This window comes from Oncorhynchus mykiss, chromosome 10 (assembly GCF_057628025.1).
Source record: "Oncorhynchus mykiss isolate SJ-2025 chromosome 10, ASM5762802v1, whole genome shotgun sequence".
In the NCBI taxonomy this organism is placed as follows: Eukaryota; Metazoa; Chordata; class Actinopteri; order Salmoniformes; family Salmonidae; genus Oncorhynchus; species Oncorhynchus mykiss.
This window is the reverse complement of record NC_143031.1, coordinates 30,892,577-30,903,543: the sequence shown is the minus strand read 5'-3', so window position 1 is coordinate 30,903,543 and position 10,967 is coordinate 30,892,577. Positions and strand designations below refer to the sequence as shown.

Below are 10,967 nucleotides of genomic sequence, written 5' to 3'. Positions count from 1 at the left end.
GAAAGTTTTTTTTTTTTATCTGGGTAAAGGAACACTGTATCATATGCCTGCGTGTGAGATGTAACAAGTGTGTGTAGTGCACCAGTACGACGAAGTGTCAAGTTTGGAATGAGTTTGTAGGATTCTTTTGCAGAGGAAGAGGTTCCACATGCGACAGAAACAACAATATAAACAGTATAATTTCCTCAAGGGTGGTTACATCGAATCGCTGATCTTCGCGGGGGAGATAATGTGGGAGCAAGATGAATTCGAAAAACATTGGAAGAATGAATTTCCTGACGGAGAAGCACCTAAATTGGATTTAACCTCGGTGGAAGATGTCGAGTCAGAGCTGGAGAAATGTAAATCGAATCTCAAAACGCTGCAGCAGGCGCTGTTGGAGGAGAAATTCAAGGTGATATATTTCCAGACCACCATCGCTCGACAGAAGAAAAGTTATGACAAGGTGATGTGGGAAGACGGTAAAGACGAAAACTTGAATCTTGAACATTTATTATCAAGGACAGAAACGGAAAGAAAATCGTTGATGACAAACGAAAAGCTAGACAGGGAATGTATGAAGGTTCTTGGTAATGGAAGCATGAAACTGCAGACGCCAGGCAGCAGAGGTACCAAACCAGAGCCGCCGATCAGGATCAGTAGCAGGACAAGTAAACCTATACCCCCCGCGCCCCCGCGCAAGTCCAGCTTCCAGAAACAAGTGAATACGATCTCATCCGAGCTCTCTCAAGCGGATGGAAACTGCATCGGCCGCATAGGGAAATTGAATTCCGTGAGCGAAAGCAACAGCAGAGAGGCCAGTGATCACGAATACGAGGATGCGGAGCTCAATGAGAATTTCGTAAAGGGCAACATGGTGACCCCCAAAACGACCGTCAGCGACAGCCAGAGGTCGAACACCCACCGGGACACCCTGCGCCCGTTGCGCCACAGCAGGGACTTTGACTCCAGTGATGATGGGAGGTTGTCTCCTTCCTGCATTCCTGCGCACTTCAGGGCATCCCGTACAGGTGGGTCCGGGCGCAGCACTCCAGACAGACGCAGTGATGGCAACTTGAGTTCCGACCATGAAGACTCCTCTTCAGGTAAGATATCTATTTGTTTGGCCACATCAGTTGAGGTTTACACAGCCCTTTATCATGCATGTAAACCGGAAAGAGCTATTTGTAAAGTAATTGTTTAATGGCATGGGCACCAATAAGACAATGATGAGAGAATGCTATCGATGTATTGCACTGCATGGCAGCAACATTGAAAGAGATCGTGGCTGTGTAGTGTTGAAAAATGTGTTAAATACTTTCCATCAGGTTCCACAATGGCAGGTAAAACCATATTCCACAGCGAAATAGTTTTAAAGTAGTTAATAACTTGACAGTTCACACATGACTAGGTGAGAGGAAGGAAAATGTCTTGGAAACATTTGACACTCATTTTGTGACACATCCCTCTGCTGTCATCTGTGTCAAAAGTATCTATATAGTTCTGTGATGCACATGTATTTGGGGAAATATGTAGGAGTGGGACTTGAAATGGATGAGTGGTTCATTAAGGACAGTGGAGAGAGCAGAGCTTCCTCCTCACGCTAATGACCTAGTGCCATAGCGATGACAATCTAAATGCCTGTGACACAATCCAGTCTGGCACTCAGACAACATCAGCACTTAGCCTCTGGAAGTCGGGGTGCTGAGGGAATTGTTATAACCAATGTAGCGGTCTAGCGCGGGCAAAAACATATTTGTTAGAACATTTACTTGTTTCATAAAGAAGTGCACTGGGCCATTACTAGTCCTGTGTTATCTGTAGCGAGGGCTACATTGTTAGAGAGGAGAGACGTGTATCTTGTCAGTATATCCATAATCTTTGCTCCAGCTAAACTTGAAGAGGACAGTAGGTCTAACTACTTACAAAAATAATGTTAAAAAAAAATTGAAATGTTAGGTGCAGTGAAATGTGGTGGTCTGATGGTCTACTAAAGTAAGTAAATGACAGTATGACATGGAACCCAAACCGACTGTGCGCGTGCGCCATTGTGCGCCATTGTGCGCCATTGTGCGCCATTGTGCGCCATCGTGCGCCATCGTGCATTGTATTTTGTCCCCCCACACCAAACGCGATCATGACACGCAGGTTAAAATATCAAAACAAACTCTGAACCAATTATATTAATTTGGGGACAGGTCGAAAAGCATTAAATATTTATGGCAATTTAGCTAACTTGCTTGCTAATTTGTCCTGGGATATAAACATTGAGTTGTTATTTGACCTGAACTGCACAAGGTCCTCTACTCCATCAATTAATCCGCACACAAAATGGTCAACCGAATCATTTCTAGTCATTTCTCCTCCTTCCAGGCTTTTTCTTCTGACTTTATATTGCGATTGGCAACTTTCATAAATTAGGTGCATTACCGCCACTGAGCTCGTTTGTCTTTCAGTCACCCACGTGGGTATAACCAATGAGGAGATGGCACGTGAGTACCTGCTTCTATAAACCAATGAGGAGATGGGAGAGGCAGGACTTGCAGTGCGATCTGCGTCACAAATAGAACCGACTTCTATTTAGCCCGTGGCAACGCAGACGCTCGCTGACGTGCGGGAGCAGTGTGGGTGCAATTATTGAATAATATAGATGTAAAAATGTATTTTGCGACGCGAGCGGTGTAGTCAGCCTGTTAGACTGAAAGATATATAAGGTCATTTCGTCAAACTTGAGGCTCTCCATGCTTATTAGTTGCTCACTCAACATATTTGGTTCTACTTCACACAATCCTGTTTTTAACAGTTTCCTTAACTGTTTTACATTCCCTGAGATCAACCAGAAATATTTCCTTGGCCAAATATGACCAGATTTTTGTAAAAAGGCTGCACGTGGTCTCTCGTTTGTGCACAGTCACATTTTGCAGAGGCAAGAAGAAATGGGTAGGTCCTCTTTGGTTCAGTCCGGAGTGCACAGAGCTTAACTCCAACACTTCTTACAATGTTGCTCATTTAGTGAAGTTAGATCATAGCTGAATCAATGTCTTGGAAGATCAGAATGATTAATTAGTATTTTACATAACATAACCAAAATGTAATGCTATAGTATAACGTTACTCTTACACCAAAAACAGAGATTTTAGGACATTTATCTCATGTGGCCAAAACTCACCGGGGGGTTCTGACAAATGTTTTTATTCATGTATGCTAGAATGTCCCGCAGAGTAAGTCATCATTATGTCCTGCATTTGAGTATTTTAAATGTGGTCCCCCCCCCCCCCCCCCCTCCCCTCTGTGTTATGTCAGTTGGTGGTAAACGGCTCTGAATGTGACAGATGCAGACCATTTCCTTCAATGAGCTGTTGGAGTCAGTTGTGTTGTTGAGAGTGCTCAGCAGGAAACAGTTCTAAAAGAAACTTGCAAATGAGTCATTCTGAGAGCAGGTTACCTCACAAGGCCTGTCTTTGTGTACACTGAGTGAAAGACCGAGTGTGCTCCCAAAAGAAGGCATAAATGTTAGCCAGTTAGAGATGAGTGTTTGCAAATTTGTACTGCATCTTGAGTGTACAAAACATTAGGAACACTTTCAGAACATCCTCAGAACAGCCTCAATTCGTCGGGGCATGGACTCTACAAGATGTCGAAAGTGTTCCACAGGGATGCTGGCCCATGTTGACTTCAATGTTTCCCACAGTTGTCAAGTTGGCTGGATGACCTTTGGGTGATTGACCATTCTTGATACGCACAGGAATCTGTTGAGCGTGAAAAACCCAGCATTTCTTGACACTCAAACTGGTGTGCCTGGCACTTACAGTGCATTCGGAAAGTTTTCAGACCCCTGGACCTTTTCCACATTTTGTTACAGCATTATTCTAAAATTGATTAACATTTTCCTCTCATTAATCTACACACTACCCCATAATGACAAGGCAAAAACAGGTTTTTATAAAAACATGCACAATTATAATTTTTTAAATCACATTTACATACAGTACCAGTCAAAAGTTTGGACGCCTACTTATTCAAGGATTTTTCATTATTTTGACTATTTTCTACATTTTATAAGACATCAAAAACTATGAAATAACATACATAGAATCATGTAGTACCAAAAAGGTTTGGGCTGCAATCTGAGGTGCAGTTAATTGCAGATTCCTGAGGCTGATAACTCGAATGAACTTCTCCTCTGCGGCAGAGGTAACTCTGGGTCTTCCTTTCCTGTGGCGGTCCTCATGAGAGCCAGTTTCATCATAGTGCTTGATGGTTTTTGCGACTGCACTTGAAGAAACATTCAAAGTTCTTGAAATGTTCCGGATGGACTGTTGTTTCTCTTTGCTTATTTGCGCTGTTCTTGCATAATACGGACTTGGTCTATTACCAAATAGGGTTATCTTCTGTATACCACCCCTACCTTGTCACAACTGATTGTCTCAAATGCATTAAGAAGAAACGCATTTGTGAAAATCCTTTCTTAACAGGGCACACCTGTTAATTGAAATGCATTCCAGGTGACTACCTCATGAAGGTGCTTGAGAGAATGCCAGGAGTGTGCAAAGCTGTCATCAAGGCAAAGGGTGGCTACTTTGAAGAATCTAAAATGTATTTTGATTTGTTTAACATTTTTTTTGGTTACTATATGATTCCATGTGATATTTTATAGTTTTGATGTCTTCACTATTATTCTACAATGTAGAAAATAGTAAAAATAAAGAAACCCCCTTGAATGAGTAGGCGTGTCCAAACTTTTGACTGCTACTGTAAGTATTCAGACTTTTTACTTGGTAATTTGATGAAGCACCTTTGGCAGTGATTACAGTCTTCTTGGGTATGACGCTACAAGCTCGGCACACCTTTATTTGGAGTTACTTCCATCCTTCTCAAGCTCTGTCAGGTTGGATGGGGAGTGTCGCTGCACAGCTTTTTTTCAGGTCTCTCCAGAGATGTTCGATCGGGTTAAAGTCTGGGCTCAGGCTGGGCCACTCAAGGACATTCAGAGACTTGTCCCGAAGCCTCTCCTGCTTTGTCTTGCCTGTGTGTGTTTAGGGTTGTTGTCCTTTTGGAAGGTTCTCATCTCCACAGTGGAACTCTGGCGCTCTGTCAGAGTGACCATTGTTTTCTTGGTCACCTCCCTGTCCAAGGCACTTCTCCCCTGATTGTTCAGAATGATGGAGGACACTGTGTTCTTGGGGACCTTCAATGCTGCAGAAATGTTTTGGTACCCTTCCCCAGATCTGTGCCTCGCCACAATCCTCTCCCGGAGCTCTACAGACAATTCCTTCGACCTCATGGCTTGGTTTTTGCTCTGACATGCGTTGTCAACTGTGGAACCTTATATAGACAGGTGTGTGCCTTTCCAAATCATGTCCAATCAATTGAATTTACCACAGGTGGACTCCAATCAAATTGTAGAAACATCTCAAGGATGATCAATGGAAACCGGATGCACCTGAGCTCAGTTTCGAGTCTAATAGCAAAGGGTCTGAATACTTAAAAATAAACTGAAATACCTTATTTACAATACATTTGCAAACATTTCTAAAAAACTGTTTTAGCTTAGTTATTATGGGGTATTGTGTGGATTGAGGAACAATATGTATTTAATCAATTTTATAATGAGGCTGTAACATAACAAAATGTGGAAAAAGTGGAGGGGTCTGAATGCTTTCCGAATGCACTGTATGTCGTGGTGCAATACTGTTTTGTATTTGTATCTATTATGGCTTCCCATTAGCTGCTGCCAAGGCAATTATTAGGACTAACTTATTCCTTGCTTCCAATTCCGAAACTAACTGCAGCTCTTTAAGTGTTTTAGTCATTTGTCGCTGTAGTAGCTGAAGTTTATAGTGTTAAGTCATCCGCATACATAGACACACTGGCCTTACTCAAAGCCAGTGGCATGTTGTTAGTAAAGATAGAAAAAATCAAGGAGCCTAAACAGATACCCTGGGGAATTCCTGATTCTACCTGGATTGTTTGAGTTGAGTGTCCTTGCCTATAAGTGTGCTGAAAGTCTGTTGTCAATTTGTTTACTGTGAAATAGCATTGTATCTGGTCAAACACAATTTTTCCCAGAAGTTTACTAAGGGTTGGTAACAGGCTGTTTGGTCGGCTATTTGAGCCAGGTAGTGGAATGACTTTAGCTTCCCTCCAGGCCTGAGGGCCCACACTTTCTAGTAAGCTGAAATTGAAGATCTGGCGAATAGGAGTGGCAACATCGTCCACTATTATCCTCAGTAATTTTCCATCCAGAATGTCAGACCCCGGTGTCTTGACATTGTTGATAGACAACAATAATTTCTTCACCTCTTCCACACGGACTTTACGGAATTCAAAAGTTTGGTCAGATATACTTGGATGTGTAGTGTCAATGTTTGTTGCTGGCATGTCATCCCTAAATTTGTTCATCTTGCCAATGGAAAAAGTAATTAAAGTAGTTGACTATATCAGTCAGTTTTGTGATAACTGATCCATCTGATTCAATGAATCCATCTGATTCAATGAATTCAATGAATGGAGCTGTATTTTAAGGTGTTCTAAAGCTTTTTACTATCATTCTTTATATAATTTCTTTTTTTCATAGTATAGCTGATTTTTATTTAGCTTAGTCACATGATTTGTTAATTTGCAGTACATTTGCCAATCAGTTGGGCTGCCAAACTTTGCCATACCTTTTTCCTCATCCCTCAACCATAAAATTTTTCAATTCCTCATCAATCCAAGGGGATTTACGTTTTTACAGTCATTTTCTAAATGAGTGTGTGCTTATTAGTAACTGGAATAAGCAATTTCATAAATGTCAAGTGTAGCATTTGGTTGCTCCTCGTTTACACACCATAGACCAGCAAATATCAACATATGAATCACTGCAAAACTTGTTGTATGACCTCTTATACACTATATTAGGCCCAGCCTTTGGAACTGATATGGCTATTATATTGTAATCACTACATCCTATGGATTTGGATAGCATTTTAAAGCACATTTCTGCAGCATTAGTAAAGATGTGATCAATACATGTTGATGATTTCATTCCTGTTCTGTTTGTAACTTCACTGGTAGGTTGACTGACGTCCTGAATAGAGGTCGACTGATTCTGATTTTTCAACGCCGATACCGATTATTGGAGGACCAGAAAAAAGCTGATACCGATTAATCGGACAATTATTTATTTGTAATAATGACAATTACAACAATACTGATTGAACACTTATTTTAACTTAATGTAATACATAAATAAAATCTATTTACGAGCTCTATCAAATCAGACTTAGTTATAACATAATAACACACAAATACGAGCCGTAGGTCATTAATATGGTCAAATCCGGAAAATATCATCTCGCAAACAATTATTTCAGTGAAATACGGAAGGAACCGTTCCGTATTTGATCTAAGGGGTGGCATCCATTAGTCTAAATATTCCTGATACATTGCACAACCTTCAATGTTATGTCATAATTACGTAAAATTCTGGCAAATTAGGCGGCCCAAACTGTTGCATATACACTGACTCTGCGTGCAATGAACGCAAGAGAAGTGACACAATTTCACCTGGTTAATATTGACTGCTAACCTGGATTTCTTTTAGCTAAATATGCAGGTTTAAAAATATATACTTCTGTGTATTGATTTTAAGAAAGGCATTGATCTTCATGGTTAGGTACACATTGGAGCAACGATACGCACCACATCAATTATATGCAATGCAGGACACGCTAGATAAACTAGTAATATCATCAACCATGTGTAGTTAACTAGTGATTATGATTGATTGTTTATTATAAGATAAGTTTAATCTTAGCTAGCAACTTACCTTGGCGTAACAGGCAGTCTCCTCATGGAGTGCAATGAGAGGCAGGTGGTTAGAGCGTTGGACTAGTTAACTGTAAGGTTGCAAGATTGAATCCCCCAAGCTGACAAGGTAAAAATCTATTGTTCTGCCCCTGAACAAGGTCTAGGAACAGTGGGTTAACTGACATCATTGAAAATAAGAATGTGTTCTTAACTGACTTGCCTAGTTAAATAGAGTAAATAAAGGTTGAAAAAAAAAAAGAGGCAAAATCGGTGTCCAAAAATACCGATTTCCGATTGTTATGAAAACCTGAACTCGGCCATTCCGATTAATCGGTCGACCTCTAGTCCTGAACCAGGTTGCAGGCACTGGTTACAGTTTGAAGCTTTTTCTTGAGTGGGCAGCTTGATGAGAGCCAGTCAATATTTCAATCACCAAGAAAATATACTTCTCTTTTGATATCACATGCATTTCACACATTATCCAGATACTGACTTTTAGCACTTGGTAGTCTTTTGCAGCTTCCCACCAGAATGGGCATTAGGTGAGGCAGACGAACCTGGGACGCTGGCCTTCTAAGCAGAGTTGCAAAGAAAAAAGACATCTCAGACTGGCCAATAAAAAGAAAAGATTAAGATGGGCAAAGGAACACAGACACTGGACAAAGGAACTCTGCCTAGAAGGCCAGCATCCTGGAGTCGCCTCTTCACTGTTGACGTTGAGATTTGTGATTTTCAGGTTCGATTTAATGATGCTGCCAGTTGCAGACTTGTGAGGTGTCTGTTTCTCAAACTAGACACTCTAATGTACGTACTTGTCCTCTTGCTTAGTTTTGCACTGGGGCCTCTCACTCCTCTTTCTATTCTGGTTAGAGCCAGTTTGCTCTGTTCTGTGAAGGGAGCAGTACACAGCGTTGTACAAGATCAACAGTTTCTTGGCAATTTCTCGCACGGAATAACCCACAAATGCTGATGAAGGCCAGTTTTATTGCTTCTTTAATCAGAACAACAGTTTTCAGTTGTGCTAACATAATTGGAAAAGGGTTTTCTAATGATCAATTAGCCTTTTAAAATGATCAACTTGGATTAGCTAACACAATGTGCCATTGGAACACAGGAGTGATGGTTGCTAATAATGGGTCTATGGAATTTAAAAAAAAATGGAATATCTAAGTTTCCAGCTACAATAGTAATTTACAACATTAACAATGTCTACACTGTATTACTGATCAATTTGATGTTATTTTAATGGACAACAAATGTGCTTTTATTTCAACAACAAGTACATTTCTAAGTGACCCCAAACGTTTGAACGGTAGTGTATATTTCTACTCTATCCACCAAACAACTGACAAGGCATTCTGTTTTGGTTAGCCTAATGCTATTGGAACTGGGTTAAACTGAACAACATGACTGCTGTACTTTTCACAAGTGTTCCTTTGGAAGAGTGAAAAAACCTGTGTTTGTTACGTTGCTGGAGATTCCTTTTATATCTTGTTCATAATACAAACTGTATTTATCCCCTCCTTTTCCACGTCTCCCTCTCAGAAATGCAGGGCCTGTCGAGGCCCATCCTGCTCTGCCTGTCTGCTCACAAAACAGCCAGATCTAACTCAGTTGTGTGCGTGCCTGCCCACCCATGGCTTATTTTAGTATACTTAGGGGCAATTCCTCGGTAACAGTGATGCTAAGACAATTTTTTTAAACATTTAATCATTATTATTATTTTTTGCATTTTCCAATTAAGAACATTCAAAACAAAAGTGAAAATATATTAGACAGCAATAGGACAAAGTGACAGTAACAGACAAGCGTAAATAAATAATAATAATTGTATATACAAACATTCAATAAGTCATAATAAAGAGTACAATTAATAATAATAATGAGACATTGGATCTGCCGTAAGCTACATATATTATACATTAATTGTGAAACAATATATAAGGGTTATATAGAGATTCAATCAATGTTATGTGGGGGGAGATTCTCTATATAGTCAAAAGTTTGCCAAGTTCTGTAAAATGTGTCTAACTTATTCCTCAAGCAGTAAGTGATTTTCTCCAGTGGGATTCAACTATTAACTTCCGATAGCCATATTGCAACTGGCAGGGGGGAATCCGATTTCCATTTCAAGGCAATACATTGGCAATCGCTAGCAATATTTATGTTAGCTTTATAGTATGGCTTTGCCAAAGATTGGTGTTAGTAAAGTTGCCCAGTAGACAGACCTCCGGGTCTAAAGGGAATGCAACCCTGTGAATTGAGGATATGGTATCGCAGACCCCCTGCCAGAAACCGTGTAGTTTTGAACACTGCCAAGTGGAATGGAGGAATGTTCCTTCATCTGACCCACATCTAAAACATAGGGGGGAGATATCAGGGTGATGGAGGAAATTAAACTGGATCAGTCTGTATCTGGAGTTCAATGTGGATGTAACACCATCCCTGCATAGGTCACTCCATAGACCCCCATCAAGATAAATACCCAGATCTTTTCTAAATCGGGGTTTATCTAGCTCAGGCGGTGTTTGTCCTGAAATAAGAGCATTGTAAACCCTGGAAATGGTCTTGAATAGTGGTTGGTCTGCGTGGCAGTTGTTCAATAGGTGACATCTTAGGTAGGTTCCATTGTCCCTTGAGAGTCACCCTAATAAAGTTTAGGGTCAATAAAGTAAAATAATTCTGCCCTAGTGTCATCATTTACCTCAAACTTTTCAATGTTCAACCTTGAGGGAGAGGGACCATTGTCAAACCTCTGAGCCAGAAACCTAGACTGTGCAGCCCAGTAGTACAGTCTAAAATTGGAAGATTAAGCCCCCTTGACCGTAATCAAGGGTCAGTTTTTCCAGGCCAACACTAGGGGTTTTTCCATGCCATATAAACCGTCTGGTCAGCTTGTCGAGAGAGGAAAAGAATGCTGCGGGCACAGGGATAGGGAGAGAGAGAAACAAATAGAAATCTGAGCAGGACATTCATTTTAATTACATTGATTCTATCCAGTAGAGTGAGGAAAATCCATCCATTTACAAAGGTCACCCTCCACCTTTTGCAACAAGCTGGCCAGATTGAGTTTATATTGGTTGTTCAGGTTATCATCCACCATTATGCCCAAATATGTGAAGCCCATAGGCAACCATCTAAAAGGAAACTTGTGTTTGATGCTATGGTGGTCAAAGACAGACAACGGTAAGATTTCA

At 40.6% G+C, this 10,967-nt stretch overlaps 1 protein-coding gene across 2 annotated transcripts in view; it reads left to right on the top strand.

The window, feature by feature from the left end:
• LOC110533635 (active breakpoint cluster region-related protein) overlaps positions 1-10,967 on the top strand; it is a 244,852-nt gene continuing 233,885 nt past the window's right edge. For both annotated transcript variants that reach the window (XM_036990050.2, XM_036990049.2), the window contains exon 1: positions 1-1,085. In XM_036990050.2, coding sequence (XP_036845945.1) covers positions 149-1,085 — 937 coding nt within the window. In that variant the 5' untranslated portion in view covers positions 1-148. The remainder of the gene's footprint in view (positions 1,086-10,967) is intronic.